Source organism: Melanostigma gelatinosum, assembly GCF_949748355.1.
Source record: "Melanostigma gelatinosum genome assembly, chromosome: 3".
Taxonomy (NCBI): Eukaryota; Metazoa; Chordata; class Actinopteri; order Perciformes; family Zoarcidae; genus Melanostigma; species Melanostigma gelatinosum.
This window is the reverse complement of record NC_136636.1, coordinates 10626305-10643413: the sequence shown is the minus strand read 5'-3', so window position 1 is coordinate 10643413 and position 17109 is coordinate 10626305. Positions and strand designations below refer to the sequence as shown.

The 17109-nt window shown below is 42.2% G+C and overlaps 2 protein-coding genes across 2 annotated transcripts; one reads left to right on the top strand and one right to left on the bottom strand.

Annotated features, from left to right (window-relative positions):
- Positions 1-244: 244 nt before the first annotated feature.
- On the bottom strand, positions 245-5238 carry phf13 (PHD finger protein 13). The gene is made up of 5 exons (XM_079266469.1): positions 4970-5238; positions 4042-4137; positions 2990-3169; positions 2483-2903; positions 245-2387 (listed from the first exon to the last, which is right to left on the bottom strand). The coding sequence occupies exons 1-5, from the start codon at positions 5012-5014 to the stop codon at positions 2155-2157; spliced, it is 975 nt and encodes a 324-aa protein (XP_079122595.1). The 5' UTR covers positions 5015-5238; the 3' UTR covers positions 245-2154.
- A 7229-nt stretch (positions 5239-12467) lies between these two features.
- On the top strand, positions 12468-16331 carry slc48a1b (solute carrier family 48 member 1b; the record flags this gene model as incomplete). The annotated part of the gene is made up of 3 exons (XM_079266472.1): positions 12468-12597; positions 14134-14301; positions 15258-16331. The coding sequence occupies 3 exons, from the start codon at positions 12468-12470 to the stop codon at positions 15392-15394; spliced, it is 435 nt and encodes a 144-aa protein (XP_079122598.1). The 3' UTR covers positions 15395-16331.
- Positions 16332-17109: the final 778 nt, after the last annotated feature.

Below are 17109 nucleotides of genomic sequence, written 5' to 3'. Positions count from 1 at the left end.
CAGCCCAACAGACCCACATGAGTAATAAATATACTGTATGGTTGAGGATCCCGTGTTCCGTCCTGTAAAGACTACAATAAATAGGAAATATCAGATTCTTGTTTGATTTGATGAAGCAGCACGTTTCAGAAAATGCCCTGAGATAGTACAAAGACAAAAAGGCCTCAAGTTAAAATGGTAACTCTTTATTTACAATAGTTTACAGTAGTTTCACAGAAACAGTTTGCACCACAGTACAGACGACGCTTTCTCATTAAGGGGATAGGATAACCCAAGATCAGAATAAACTCTCTGTATCACGATGAGCAATGCTAACGTTAATGACACTGATGTCTTAAAGACGCAGACTAAAATTACACATTTGTGCCTGAAGATGTCTCCTCAGGTTGTCCTCGAGAAACGGCAAATAATTTTAGGTCTTGAAACGTCTTGGATGACATCACAACCTGATCTTTAAAGATCTGGCGATTGCTGGGTACGAACTAGTAAAAACCCAGAAGACGAGAGCAGAGACCAGCTTGACCACTTTGAACTCTTAGAACGTCCTATGTTCTTTACATAACAGTCAGTGTGTTAGTCAATGATTCTGCATTGTAAAATCCCCATCCTGCACTAATATAAAAAGGTTCCGAGTCTAAAATCTGTCACTACAGTATGGCTTACATAATGAGAAACAGCAGATGGCACATGAATAACGAAGCTTAAAATCCAATTACAAGTATTCGGAAAAAAGTGCCTTTAAAACAACCCTTTTTCCATAAACCTGCTGCATTTGGAAGTGACTGAATACTGCTGTGAAAGCATTAGTGAGCGGTGATGAGAGGATGAGATGTTCTTCTGATCTGACCTTTCAGAGACAAACAAACCGACCCGGCCTGTGGTACCGTGTAGATGTCCATTTCTCCGTCTTACAGAGGAACAAAGACCGTTGAGCCATAGCAGTACATGCATCGCAAACACCCTCACACAATTCAAACACACACCATTCAAACACACACACACACTCGCATGCATCATTTTAACTGGACTTTTGAGAGAATCTTTCTAACACCACTTTTCCAGTTAAGACAGGTTTTTTTTAATCTGTCGATACTTCAACAGGACGGCCGTAGGAGTTCCCTTCTATAAACATACCAGTCTCTGAAAACACTGTCATGAGCATGGAACGGTTGCAAACCAAGGTGACTGGAAAAGAAAAGCATTTATGAATACAGCTGTTCAGTCATAGAATGCAGCAAAAACACTGACAGAGGAAAAAGACAACGCCTTTACTGAAAACATCTGGCTTCTTTTATCTGTGAATTAACGAGACTTCTGTTGAAATAAGAACGCTGTTTAAACTATTTGAAAAGCAAACTGTGGGAAAGCGTATGTGCGGCCAAGTAACACTTTGATTTTAGCCGAGTAGCCTGAGGCAGGAAGACAGTCTGCGAAGTAGACGGGAGAGGGACAAGCGCTCTGTTCAGCTGTACAGGCTTCAAGCCTCAATTCTATTCTTTCACAATGTCTTAAATAACAAAACAGACATACGAAGCGGATGCAGACTCTAGTTTCCTACATCTTTGTTCTATTGGATTATACCTCAGCTTAATACTATAGCACCATCTGAAGCAACGAACACGAGGCTTAACTTGTTAACAGTTAATTGTGCAGCAAGAAGCTTGTGAGAGAAATCAAATCCAGTTTAATCAGAAAGACAAACCTGTCCCCATGACAGAACGGTCATGTGGGTTCTTTAAACAAAAACAAAGAAAAAGTAATCCCAGCATGCACCATAGTGGGTGGCAGTTGTGTATTCTCTCTTTAATGGCAGTTCAAATGTTTCCAGTGTTCACGAGACACCAAGTCCCAACAGTAGAAGTTTGCTGCTACGCTAATGTCATCTACAAACAGACATTCAGTGATTGCCTTACGCACAGAGTCCGTAGGGAAGCAGTCACAAACCGTAGTAAATCTAAAATGACACTCAAAACTGTTTCCAAATGGGATAAGGGCTCAGGATAGGTCCAACAAAGTGTTAGAAAAAGAGTGCATGGCTGATCATGAAGGACAGAGGACCGAAGGGTGCGAGACCTGAATTTTGAGGAAGGGTCAGTCCTGCAGGTGGAGGGGGAGCAGGTGTGGAAGGGGTCAGAGTTCAGGTCCGGCCTAGGGTCAGTCTAGCAGATGCTTACGTGGGCCCACGCGTGAGCGATGAGAGCGCCGGGCGTCCAGGGTTCCGTGTGACTCTCGGCAGCTCTGGCATATGTACGACTCCGGCACGTGGCTCTTGCGGATCTTAGCACACGACAGGTGGATCCAGGTGTTACACTTGTTACACTCGATCATGGCCCGGCCCGCAAAAGGCTTCATGCAGAAACACGTCACCAGGTCCCACGAGTCGTCGTCTGAGAAGACGTGAGAGAGCATACGCAGAGTTACGCTTGGTCACTTTGTGTCATTTGTAACAATGCGATACAATGAATCAAAGAAGAACCCTTACCAGAGTCTACCATGATGTCCTCGTCCTCTTCTGATCCGTCTTCGTCTCTGAACACCACCTGTTTCCCCTGGCGGAACACCGTTCTGTTTCCTGAAAGGCCCTCCACCTTCTGTACCTTCACCACCCCTTCTTCAAGGTCTTGACCGTCCCAGTTTCGATGCTCCTCGTTGGGCTCCTCCTTGCAGGGGGCCGGGCTAGGCAGGATCTGGGGGTGGAGAGGAATGCTGATCTCATCTTCAGGCTCTTCTTTGATCATTCGGCCACCAAAGGAGACTGGGTACTGCAGCTCTGGGACTGCTGAGTGGGCCTGCTGAACACCACTTTCTTCACCGGCCGCATGCTCCCTCTCCTTTCTCCTTTTCTTCTTCTTCAGCTTGTCAGCTTTCCTGCGGTCATCTGGGTGCAGAGTGGCGATTGTGTGCTGCAGGGGGAGAAAAGGGGGCATGCATGTTTAAATGGCTGAAGATGGCCATGTAAGGATAATGGTGCGACATCAATTCAACTCACATCTTTCTTGGTGTGACTGGACATCGTGGATCCTGGCTGTGGACGTTTCCTGCTCCTGTCCTGGGGGACCTTGGGGGGGCGCTGGGGGCAGGATGTTGGGGGTCCCGGGGTCCAGCCATCGCTGTCAGCTGTGCTGCCTGTACTGTTGGGAGGACTGGAACTGCTGCGCAGTGGAGAGTCCTGGAACAATGTATGTGAGAACAAGGGGTGAGTGAGTTCAAACTTCCACAGGTAAAGCTGGTAATTAACAGATTCATCCACTTAACAATAAGGCAAGGCAAGGCAAGTTTATTTGTATAGCACAACTTCACCAAAACAAGTCAGAATCTAGAAATCTCTGTCGCTGGTGGTGAGGAAGAAGACGTACATTTGACTAACAATGGATAACAACAATGATGTTGTATTCTCAGAGGGACGGCCTCCTCATAAGGCTGGGTCTGCACCTAGAGGTTTGAACTGTTGTTTGGGAGAACTGAGTTTGGGAGAAAAAAGGTGTGTGTGTGTAACAATAGACACCAAATAAACACTGTAAAAGCCACATCCCTTGATAAACAGGAATTATCAGGGACAGGGATTCAATGTTTTGGAAGTGGGGGTACATGTTTTAATCATAATGCATGTTTCACTACACCTTTCAGAATAACGACATCCACCAACACAAAGTCTAGAGCGCACAATGTCAGTCACAACAGATATGAAGGACTTACGTAAAAATGATTGCATCCATGTGGTCAATAAATATCCTCTTCAAGTTTTGAAAAACGCATTTTCTTTCAAATGAATCTTCATTAATTTGCCACAAACATGTTGATTTTATTGATCTGTGTGAGTATTTTATTTTTATGAATTTTAGGATTGTGTTATCCACTATACTGTAACGTTACATGTATTTATTTGTGTTTAGTTTGTTATACTTTACCAGGATACTTTGTGGTTCACATGTGGAAAGATGGTTAATATAACAGTCCTCAGAGGTCAATGAAGAGTGCATGAACAATACAATACGATAATTGTAATGTTAGCTACACGCACTAACTGCCTCGTTTACTCACCTCTTGCGGGTATGGGATGTAACCGGCATAAGCCAAGACGAAAGTGCAAAACTTGTTAAAATCCTCTACTGTCCTCCTGTATGGCGGACTAAACCCCTGAAACACAGTCACAGCAATGAAACATTAGCCTCATGATCAAATCTACAACTCCCGACATGGCGTTGACATTAACGACAATTGATCGACACACTACTAGACGTTGCTCTGCTAACGGACACTCAACGTCGGCCCGATGCGACGGACTGATGTTGATATTGGAAAAAACAAAAACATGTTGACGAACACATGCTGACGTTTGATCAACCGCACGGACACGTTTCTTTCTTGACTTGTCGGTTAACATTCCCACCGATTAAAGAGTAAAAAACGACATTTATATTAGCTCGGTTAGCAATAGACAGCAAAGTAACTAATGCTAAGAAGCTGGCTGCTGGTTCGCGTCATCAAAGTTTAACAAGCAAAACAAAACTAGGAAGCAACAAATAAACGTAAGGCCGTCAAAGAGGCATTAATACGTCCGTGTCAGCTAGCTAATTGTTAACTAATAAATGCAGATGGCGTAAATACAACGCTTAGCAAACAAACGTTAATGTTAGCATGTTTCGCAATGGTGATGGAATGTTTTCTTTTCGATTAAACTAAGATAGCTTTATCGTCAACTCTCTTATAAAGTAGCGTCTGAAGTGACCGCGATGTGTCATTCTTACACACAGCTTTGAGTAGTGAAAGTTAAAACTGAGCTTATCTAAATTCGTGCAACTTATTTAATGTCTGCACCAGGAGCTAACATTATGAGAACATTAGCGCTGTGAGCTAACGCTAACCAGCAGCTGCGACACACCGTGTGGTGACAACCTCGATCAACGTCGTTAGCCGTGTCTGCAAACTAATGTCACGCACTGTAAAACAGTTACCAAAAAGCACTTACCTTCGACTGATATGCATGGGATGTCGATGGGTCCATGTCACCCATCTTCACCGAGTACCTGGCCACCTGGCGTTTTGTCAATAACGTGACAGCTAACGTAGAGCAACGAGCTACTCGACCGTAAACACACGGAGGTTACCTAGCTTTTGCTTGCTAGATACCTAACATCATAGCTAACGTCGTCTACGTTACTTGTGCTAAAACTCGAAGCAACAGTGTTCACTCAGTTGTTCCACCAACGATGACGTCCACCTACTTGTGCTCGCGGTATCAACTAAATCGCCTCAAAGTTGCAAAACGTGTCTCCCGTAAATAGTAAACGTTACTACTGTATTTACACCGGTCTGTTGCTTCACTACGCAGACTGATAGTAGAGCGGTTCACTTTAGCTGTCACCTGGTAGCTCTCTAATCATCTTCTGTGGTGGTTATTGGCGTTTGGCAAACCATTTTATGCGTGGATTACCGCCCCCTACTGGGCTGGAGTGCGAAGCAGTAGATTGGCATGTCTCTCTATTTGTCTTGTTGTTCTTAAAATAATTAGGAAAGGAGATTGTGTACCCAATTCCCCAATTAAATACTATACTCTGGAGATTAAAAGCGTAAATTGCATATTGGGCTACCACTGTCTTCCAAACTAATTAAAGCCACATAAGTGTGCTTGTGAGCAGAGATACACTTCCCCTATTCATCAGATAAACGTGTAAACAGCCTTCTAGTGGCAAACTCTGCACAGCGCCTGCATCATTCAGCACAGAGAGGGTCGTGCATCCAAATGAAGCAATAAGCAAAACACATTTTAAGTGGAGGGGGAGTCTTAAAAAATACATCCTCTCATACATCCTCTAAAATTAAATAAAAGTAGCTCTAATAAGTCAGATTGTCATGAGCTCAGAAAAAAAGCCGTCTTTAGCTTTGTGACAATGGCTTTTCCAGCAAATCCATTTTGAAAAGTTTGTTTATCTTGTGAAGTAGGCATATTTTCTCAACCCAAAAAGGGTAGAATTCAAAATGTAGAGATACATTCCACTGAACACGAAGGGCATAAAAAATTGTAATCTCAAAAATGGAGTAAAATGTACATTATTTGCCTCTGAGATGTAGTGGAGTAGATAAAGTTGCATAATATGGAAATACTCAACTAAAGCACAAGTACCTCGAATTTGTACTTAAGTGTACTACTTGAGCATGTACTTTTTTCACCACTGGTTTTGTCTCAACCACCCCAAACAGCCAATAGCCTGTTTTCTTTATTCTTTCATCTGTAACACAAAGACTGAGTTTCATTCCAAAGATTCTGTCACCACTGTACCCATTTGTATGTAAATGTACTCACTTCATCCCATTCACTCCCACATGTATTGGAATCCATAAAAAGAGAACACCCAGTGCAAACATTTGAAATGATCTATCACGTGTCGAGTATTAAAACCATACAAGTATGTAATTCAAATATAATATGGTTTTATGCTATGCCATAAAAGTAATGTCAATAGTTAGAATTACGAACTATGATTAATTAATCCAACATTATTAATCGTGGGTACAAATCCACACATATATATATATATATATATATATATATATATATATATATATATATATATATATATATATATATATATATATATATATATATATATATATATATATATATATATATATATATATATATATATTAATTGCCGAACGTCGCGAGGAGAGCGCTCATTTAACAAATAGAATGCCTCACGTGTAAATCATAAAGAAGACTTTTTCTCAACGGAAGTCCCTTTTTTTTTTAACATGTTCCGGTTGATTTCCTTGGTTTGAGATTCCGCGCGCGTCGACGGGAAGAAGTCAATCTCCAAACATTCTGATCGAACATTATTGTTAAAGATGTCGAACGTCAGACTGCAGCATTTCAGGAGCTTTTTAACCGAACGCTTTACTTCTGTGGCCGTGGATATATTTGGAGAGATTGAAACTATTGTGGAGGCGTACTGCGAGGAAAACAAACATCTGCGGGATGTTCTGCACATGGTGCTTAACCCTGAGATACAGCTACAGAGGATAGGTGTGTTTATTTACTGACATTAGGTAATACAGCTCAGTTTTAATTGTTATTGCAATGTGAGGTTTATGTCTCTGCATCAGGCTGGAAACGAGCCCATGTTAGTTAACGCTAGAGCTGAACTACATAATGAAACGTAACGTTAAATAACGTAATATTAATAACAGTGTAGCGGTTTAAACTGAACTGCAACGTTACATTGTATAAGCTTTCTGCTGTGATCGTAACAGTTTATGCAAGTAAGTGCTCTACTTGAGTACACCGGTGAATGTTCTTCACTTAAGTATTTGTGTATGCTGTAAAGCAGTATACTTTCAAAGTATTCTCCCTCAACTAATACCCAACTCTCAAATTACTCTTTAAAATAAACATTGTTCAAGACCAGAGGGATGTACGACAAAAGCAAGTTTGACACAGGCAGACTTTCTTTGCGACTAACCCTAAAACCTCAGAGAGATAAGGAGACTCGCCAAAGAAGCAGCACTGATGAGACGTGAAAACTAACAACAGAGCCACGTCTCCGCCATTTTGGACTAACTGCTAAGTCCAGTAAAACGTCAACATACAAAAGTCAAACAAAATTATTTCTTTTTTTATTGTCATTTATGGCATGTGCTGATAGAAAAATACAAATGAACATGCTACCTGTACATCTATTTACTTACTTCGTACATTTATGAAAGAATCATAGCAGTAATAGTAATTAACCAAAACTTAGGTTAACATGGGTTAAGATTTACAAACTCAAATCCAACACACTGCATATTATTCTATTCCCTCAGCTGAGAATCTGAATTGTTTCTGGAGAATAATGCCAGAAAAAGATAATGGAGCCACTCAGCCTCGAAACACTCCCTCTAAAAACATCCCTCTTTTCAATCCCCAAATCTAAACCTAACATCCTCCGGAGGTTGTTTAGGTGTACAGCATGACCATCTAACCAGGAGGGCCATCTTTGTGACATTGTAAACTGGCTTTATTGATCTAGCGACGTTGTACACCGGGCAGGGAATATAGAAACTACCAAAACGTCTTTGAAAATACGTTGATTATAAAACCATCTAAAGTGTATGAGTACATCCACCCCTGACTGCAAAAAAAGATCTGAGCATGTTCAAACAATGAATGGAGAGCTTCACTTGTCTCCCTTTTTATCTGTTCGACAGCATTGTTTTCTGGTGTGCAAACAGAACTACAGCTTCAAGGGGCCCGTACTGTGGCTTTATTCTTTTTATACCCAAAGTAAAGCAAACAATGTATAAATACTTACTATTAGCATTCTCCTTTTTCTCCACAATAGATGTTCCCCAATACACTGGAGCGGCCACATACGTCAGAGAGCAGCCCCCTGAGCTGAGCAATAAGTTGGATCCGGAAATATCAGAGCCGCTATCTAAGAAACCTAAAGAAGAGCAAATTGAACAAGACAGAAGTTTTGGATCAGAACAACAACTAGAGCCGGGGGAAGTTGGTAACTTCATTTCCAGAGAGCAGCCCCCTGAGCTGAGCAATAAGGTGGATCCGGAATTATCAGAGCCGCTCCCTAAGAAACCTAAAGAAGAGCAAATTGAACACCACATACGTTTGGGATCAGAACAACAGGAGCCGGGGGAAGTTGTTAACTTCATTTCCATAGAGCAGCCCCCTGAGCTGAACATTACCCACGACACTGGAGCAGCCACAGACGTCAGAGAGCAGCCCCCTGAGCTGAGCAATAAGGTGGATCCGGAAATATCAGAGCCGCTGTCTAAGAAACCTAAAGAAGAGCAAATTGAACAAGACATAAGTTTGGGATCAGAACATCAACTAGAGCTGTGGGAAGTTGGTAACTTCATTTTAAATGTGGAAAGTGACCCCAACAAAGAGGAAACCAGCATGTCCTGCATTATTGACTCATTCCACGTAAGAGTGGTTGAGGTCAACCCAGACTCTCCAGGAACCATCTCAGCTAATGAAGACGAGGACTGTTACGCTGATGAAGACCAGGACTGTTCCGCAGCAGCCTCGGATACCTCGGCACCGTGGTTCCCAGATCTCACACCGCTACCCAGGAGTGAGGAGAGCACAAGTAGAAGTCGGGAACTTCAAAAACGTGATAAAAAGTCAGGAACAGGCTCAACGGTAAGGTTGTTTTAATGCCATAGAACCCCATTTAAAAAAGCATTTCATGAATAAATCTAACTGACAGGCTGGAGAAGCTTTGTGATGTCGTAGAAAAACATCCAGTCATCCAGAACAATGTTCTAGTTGGAAGCAGAGTCACGTGGTTGTTGAGCTGTCATCAGAAACGCCCCTGACCGGCTCAGGTATGCTTATGTTCCTGCTCAAATGGAAATAGATACCGGTACTTTGAATGTATTTTTTTTTATGCTGATGTTAAGGCAAAGTAAGTATTTTTAGGATTGCTTTGGGCCGTGGTAACTTCTGATTGTGACTTTTTCCACTCAGAGTAAAGGTGTATCGTTTTTCAGAGTTCATCTGGGTACAAAACAAACCCTGTATATATCCAGCCATGGATAAGTCCCAGAGAATTACAATACAGAGCAAAAATGCTCTGGAGAAAATGAAGTTGTCCCAAATGGGTTTTTATCGTGCAACTTTGATCTGAAGATGTCCTGGAAATATCCCTAAAATGATCCTGTAAGAACTGTGGGAAAACACCGTGGCGCCCTTAAGGACTAGTATCGAATGTTTTGTTTGTTTTTAACAGTTGATGCGTGAAATAATAAAAAATGTTCTCTTCCTGCTACGAAATGTTAGAAGCCAAGGTGGTCCCGACAGAAAACCATGCTAGAATTACCACGGTAAGAATGACTGCACTTTTATAATTGTGATTATTATATTTTCATTTAATATATCGCGAATAATTGTAACTTGTTTCATACAGGATGACGACCCACCAATCTTTCCTTCCTGCCCCGACTGACTGCCGGTCCTTTTTGACAAGGCTCACAGAAGCCTTCAAGTATTTTCCAGATGACAAGAAGCCTCTGATAACTAAAATGGGCCTCACGGAGGATGTGGAGTTGGTGGACTGTGCTTTTGGTAAAGTCCCTAAAGGTTGCTCCCTGTCCTATCAGTGCCCCGTACCATCAGAAAGGGATTACAGGATTCACATCGACGAACCCCCTCGACCGCTGCTCCCCCTGGCTGATCACAGACTGAAGCCGATGCCGGTCGTGCTTACCCTCAGCGCCAAGGAGCAGGAACACATGAACGTCATGCAGATCACCTGGGAGGCAGCGCACCTGCTGGAGCAATCCACGCGAGGACACAAGGAGGAAGAAGAGAAGCTGAGGACTCGGCGTTTGACCAGCCGGTTCAAGGAAGTCTGCAAGCTCAAACCAGGAAAGACCAACGCGCAGCACCTGCTATTCAAGATACAGAAAAGATTGCCCCGGTGCAAGGCGGCGCAGATAGAGGAGGAAATGAAGGCCGAGGCACTTCGGGAATACTGTAAACATTTGCGCGTCAACTGGTCCCCCTGCGGGTTCATCATCCACCCGAATGCTCCGTGGCTAGGGGCGCTGCCCGGCGGGTTGGTGTACGACCCCAAGGAGACTCCCAGCTTCGGGCTGGTGCACGTCAAGTTCACCGGGTTCAGGAGCTTCATCGAGTGCAAGTTCCTGTTCTACCCGGATGGAATCCTGCAACTGAAGAGCAACCACTCGCACTACTGGCAAATCCAAGGAGAGATGATGTTGACGGGCACGGAGTGGTGCGATCTGCTGGTGTTCTCCAGAGAAGACATGCTGGTTCAGCGCATCTACCGAGACGACGCCATGATCAACGTCATGAAGACGAAGTTGGATGATTTCTTTTATTATTACTACCTGCCATGTTTGTCTTAAACTGACGGCCCAGCTCGAGCGTCGCCACGCTGCTGTTATACAGTACTTGCTGGTGGGTGGTTGGTTGTGAGTTTTCACAGATTGCAAACTACTTGAATGTGATTTTTCTTTTCTGATCACACATGTTCATCTGGCGTTATTAAACAGACATTGTATTGGTTTCATTCAGTCTAGTCGACAAGAAGGTTTTTATTCAGTAATGTTTCTCATTGAAGTATGTTTTCATTAACCACGGATACATTATTGATCCTTTGTACTTTATTTTTCTTTGAAATGACTGTGGAGAGAGCCAGATGCCGTAGGTAATTCAAAACTGAAGTAGAGTTTATATTTGTCATGTTTACCTCTCTTCCTGCGCTCCAGAGGTGTCCTGTTCTAGGGCTGCACCTACTTTAAAGACACTTTTTTAAATTGTTAAATAATCTGCTGATCATTTATTTGATTATTCTACCTCAATTTCTCCGAACCCAAGCTCACATTGATTATGTTTTGACGGTTTTTCTGTTTACTTTCATAAACGATTAAGAAAACCAGCAAATATACACGGGTGAGAAGCTGGAACATATATTTTACTTAAAAAGACACACGGTTGATTACTAAAGTTGCTGATTCTTTTTTTGTAGTTTTTGTTTATCGTCAATTTGTCAACTATGTGAGTGTTCTTTCTCATGTTGGTTGAGTTGTGTTTAATCAAGTTTTTCATCACGTAAGAAGCATTACAGGTTCAAATGTTGGCACAAATTTCAAGAGACTACAAAGCACAATAATTGGTAGTGATTCTGCAGTTTGATGAAGCAGGAGGTTTGAATGTTCCAAAATAAAGATTCTTACACAATACCCAATTTATTTTCTCATGCCAATGCTTACACTTTACTTACACTTCAAACCCTTTCAGGTCTCAGGTCTTCAACTTTGAAGAAAAGCAAAAATCAAACTTATTCAGCTCTTCTAACTCCCACAACTTACACTGTTCATACACAATTTACTGAGAGTGATTTCATCGCTTGCATAACACTGACAACATTTTGTTATTTTACGGCAATTATTTTTTTTTGCAGAAAATAAAGATATTTGAAGAAAATCAAGAGGTTGAATTCGCAATGATTGATATTAATTTGAAACAGCGTTGCGGAGGTAAAGCCAATGGCAACAGGTGGAGTGTTGTCTTGTGTGGCCTCTGCTCCTGTAGGGGGCGCTGTGTCCACTCACTCTGAGGTAGTTGCAGGACTCCGCAGCATCTCTTTGGTTAACGTCAGTTGACGTCGACTGAAGCGATGTATTTATTTTGGGTAGAAAAAAGAAGACAGCTATTCATGTAAAAAAAAAACCGCGTTGTCATGTTTCACTCTTACCCCACGTGCGTGTGTGTGTGTGTGACAACAATTATTAGTCAGCAGTTCTCACACAGTCAGTCACATTGTGTCCTCTAGATTAACCGGATGCAGTTGTTTTGATATTACCAGCTCGCTGCACTCGCTCAGGCACACCACACGCACACACACGCGCGCGCGCGCACTCACGCACACTGTTGTGTCCCGTCTCGTTGATCTCGTGGGTCAGGGTGCTTTCTGACCACCTTTGTTTTTTGTGTGAAAATGGCTGTTAATAAAACATACATCAGTATCGGCTATGCGTCGTTTGGTGTGCTCGTGGGGTTTTCTGCTTTCCTGGTGTGGAACATCGCGTTCAATCAGCCGTGGACTGCTGCCATGGGAGGACTGTCAGGTAAACACTGTTTGCAACAGTGCTTTTTCCCCCTTCTTTTTTTGCGCGTGTCATGGTAAAGCTCAAGTGTCCCGTGCATGTTTTTATTCCAGTATTCTGATAAAATACCAGTGAGCTGAAGGTTTCCTAGTTACTAAACCTACTGATCGTAAAATATGAGCCTGTAGTTACACAGACCACAGTGCAAACGTGTTTCAGAAGGGCAGAGATGTCAATCTATCAACAGTGTCACACAATAAGTCAAAGTATTTTATATATATACATATATTGTCAAGGTCAAAGCAGTATATCCTGCTGCTGATTTTCCATTTAATTTCAAATTTTTCTGTTGTAGAAGCTAATTCAAATGATTGGAGGTATTATAAAGTACAGACATATCAAAACATCTGCCACATTAGTTGGATATTATGACCGTTTTTCATAGGTTATAATAAATAATGCTCGTATAATAAATGTTACAAATACAAAATATTAAAAGGACAGTATCATCCCACATATAAACTTCCTGTATTTAATGATAATTTACAAAAAATTTCAAAGCATGTTCTAGTGTTTGAATAGTGTAATGGTACCATTCATTTGAAGACTGCAAGTTCATTTTGTGCTTCAATGAATAGAAACCACTGTTTGCTCAGAAGGCACATAATTGCATACAATTGAAGGCAAATGTTTGGCATCAGTGTAATTGTATGATAATAATATGATCCTCTGAGTCGAGTCATTTCTAAGTGTGGCTCTGATTTGAAATTTTGAGTGTTAAAATGGATTATTATAACGTCAGATCCCATTCAGTCTACCAAAAACAAAAGATGGAGCGTTGGCTTCATGCATATTCATGTGTGCAGTGAGTTGTGTTCAGGGTTGTTTCCATGCATGTGACCTTTGAGCTGCTGTTGAGGTTTTTAAGTCCATATCTATAACCTTTGCACTCATCTGTTCCCAGGATGTACTGTTATCAATTTTAGTGATGTAATACATGTTCCCAAAGATAAAACATTTCAGTGTTATGAAAAACGCGTTAACTCTCCAGCTTTCTCAACAATGGCCACCCAACACCGACACTGCTGCTGCTGTCAGACCGCTCCAGTTACGCTCAGTGAGGGCTGTTAATGGTCGGTGATTTAACTGTTGCATGTGGCGGAGATTCACAAAAACAAAAAGGGGAACACAAAGAAAGAAGTGTGATTCATTTGCTCAGCATTTTGGCAACATGCTGTGTCATGATGTGCCTGAAGATGCACACTCACTCCTGATACCACCATCAGTTCATGACCTTACAAACTCGGGTCGACGTCTGTCACGTATGAGCAGTCAACATCTGCTGGTGAAAGTCAGTCACCGAAAATCAACATATCATTGTTTTTATGACACACGTGTCTATGTAGTATTTGTCTTGGCATGGTTGCCTGTAAAAAAATCTAAAAATGTTTCATCGACTCAAGAAATCTATCAATGTGTAGTTCTTAGGTCAAAGCAGCTCTCTGTGTAACATGTAGTCTTCTGAAAGCTCACCTGTCGGTTGTGTTTGTCCCTCAGGTGTGCTGGCACTTTGGACCCTGATCACTCACGTCATGTACCTGCAGGACTACTGGAGGACCTGGCTCAAGGGCCTCAAGTTCTTCTTCTTCATCGGGGTCTTCGTCTCTCTGTTAGCAGTCGTGGCCTTCCTCAGTTTCCTGTCTATTGCCATCAGCAACAAGCAGTGTAAGTTCTTCTACATCGCCTTCCTGTCTCACATAGTTTGGTGTTCACGCTGTTCTTCTCTCAAAGTGTTTATGTTCTGCAGTGTGGTATAATCACACTGAACACACACAAGTAACAGCCCCAACAGACACAATGTAAGTTTGAAGGCCAATACGTAAGAGAAAGATCAGACACAATAATGTAAATAATCACAATCAACAAAGAAATGAAAAAATTCAGCACAAGTTGCAACAGCTGAAAGAAGCTGGAGAGCGAATAAGATGATTGGTTTGAATCCTGGTCGAGTTTGGTGCCTCCACTCCGCCTCCACCTGACTCTTTTAGGTTTACATGCAGATTTCCTACAATTCCCAGAATGCCCTTTGGGAAATTATCGGAGCAAGTTTCTCCAGTTGAGAAAATGTCAGAAAAGGTCGTCCCTCTTACACAAAATGCAACGTACATTGCCTTTTGTTTCTGCTATTGCTATCTCTGTTTCATTTTGTCATTTTGGTCAGTTTTTCACACTTCGGGCCAAATTAACAAACTGCTTAAAATGGACGTGAGTCAAAAAGATTTGAAAGATTTGACCCCCATCTTCTGAGACCTGTTAAATATCTACGTGGTCGTGGTGAATGATATAATGTGTCCTATCCTACATGTGATCACTTGCTTTCAGAGGCTACTCACTTAGCAGTAAGTAGGAGTAAGTCCGTTGATGAGTCCGTCTTTTTGTCACTTTCAGGGAAGTACTTTTATACGAGTAAGTTGGATTTGTAAAGCTTTCGTGAGTGTAATTGTTTAAAGTTTATGTTCGTATGGGCCAAGGCCTTTTCACCCGACCTCACCGATGCTCTTGTGGCTGAATGGGAGCAAACCTCGTAGCCGTGTTCCAACATCTTGTGGCAAGCCTTCTCAGAAGAGTTGATAGTTGCTTTCGTAGCAGATTAATGGTCATGGTCTCTCCCTCCCACACAGCCCTGACTGACCCTCGGAGTCTCTACCTGTCCTGTGTGTGGAGCTTCATGAGCCTGAAGTGGTCCTTCCTGCTCGCCTTGTCCGCTCACCGCTACCGCAAAGAGTTTGCCGACATCAGCATCCTCAGTGACTTCTAAGGGCACTCAAACATCCCGCAGTGACTACACAGACTTTGGAGTACACTCGCTGCGCTGGCTTCCCAGCCTGAGAGTCCAGATGTGTTGAAGGACATTTTAAGAGGAATCAGAAGAAAGGTTGGACTACTTTTTGTTGTGGATGAGAACCCTGATCCTTGTTACTCCCTTGCCTTCTTGGCCCAAACCTCCTCATCCTTTTTTTTTTATCGTGTTTGCAGGGTTTGTTGCTGACTTGGCCACTTTACAGACAGATCCAGCCCTATTTTATAAGATCTTTGATATATTTTCATTTCCTCAGCACCCTGCTTGGTCATGTATCTGCACAATTTCTTCATGACACAATACATCCAAAAAAAATGGTAATGTTTTTCATGACTCAGTGAAGGGAATTACTGTGCTTCCACACAATCTTCAGTGGTAAATATGTGTTGCCGTTTCATGCTGTAGCCACTAGAGGGCGCCATCCTTCCAACAGTTCAACACCATGTACGGTACACCATGTAAGGACGTGTGCTTGACATCCCAGCTTACATCTTCTTATTATTTAAAAAAAAGTTCTTGTTCAATGAATGATGAAATGTTGCACATACAGCGGTCAAATGGATGAAATCTGCATATCACAGTGCATCGCTCCTAATGGTGACAACACGATGTATATCCAAGAACCTCTTTAACCGAGCGTGTCGAGGTCTTGCAGAGGGCAGGTCACCCGAAATCCTGCAGCATCAACGTGACTGCTTTCATGTAACAAGCACCACATGTCCTGGTTTGATGTGTTCGTGAACCATGAAGGGGCATTTTTAATGTAAAGAAGGATTTTTGTGTTATTTTTGATCAGTGTGAACATGGGCCTCAATCATGGCTTCGATTTGTGACGGTAGCGACACCACTCATGTGCATGCATGTTGCTTTGCATTGTATTGTCCTCATCTGAACTGCTAATGACGCTTCTATTGTTGCTTCAAGAGATTGTTTTGCTGTATTTCCTTATATCTCTGTACATGTTGGAAATGAAGAAAGAATGAACGCAGGTGTTCTTGGATGTATCTGAGAGTCATGTTAATAAAACGTTTTTTTAGTCATGCCCTGTGCTTTGTTGTGAATAACTGTTCCCCCTTTTTTTGAAGAAGTCATATTTTTTTGGTACAGTTTCTGTTCCTCCAAAGCATTTAGCTTTTACGGAATTTTAGCAGCAAAAACTATTTTTTAAATTTTCTTCATAAGACTTGTGACTTTCATGTAGCATGAGAAAGTGTCACAGGGGCAGAATGAAGGTGCTACACAGCCTCCTTCCTACCGACCCCGGGTCAGGAGGGTCAGTGTCGGGCATTAGAGTGGGATTTGCACCACGAGAGGAATAAACCACTTTCCCCCCACCCAAGCCACATTTATGAAGAAAGAAACTCCCCACAGCACTGTAATCGCAACTGTGAATGCAGGTCAATACGCTGCGCTTTGAAGTCAGGCAATTATTCCATCCATCCACATTTTTATTTTGCCCCTCAAAGGGAAGGTTTTTGGGGGGGGGGTTGGGTGCAGAGACATTTTTCGTGTGTGATTTTGTTAAGGCCTGATAGGAAGACTTTGAAGTTGAAAAATATGCGACTGAAATATTACAGCCCTGTCAGTGTTTGGTGCACTATAATCCACTAAGTTATTCATTTACATGAAGATATCTGGTGAAGAAATGTGTCTCTTGAATCCTGCAGCTGCTC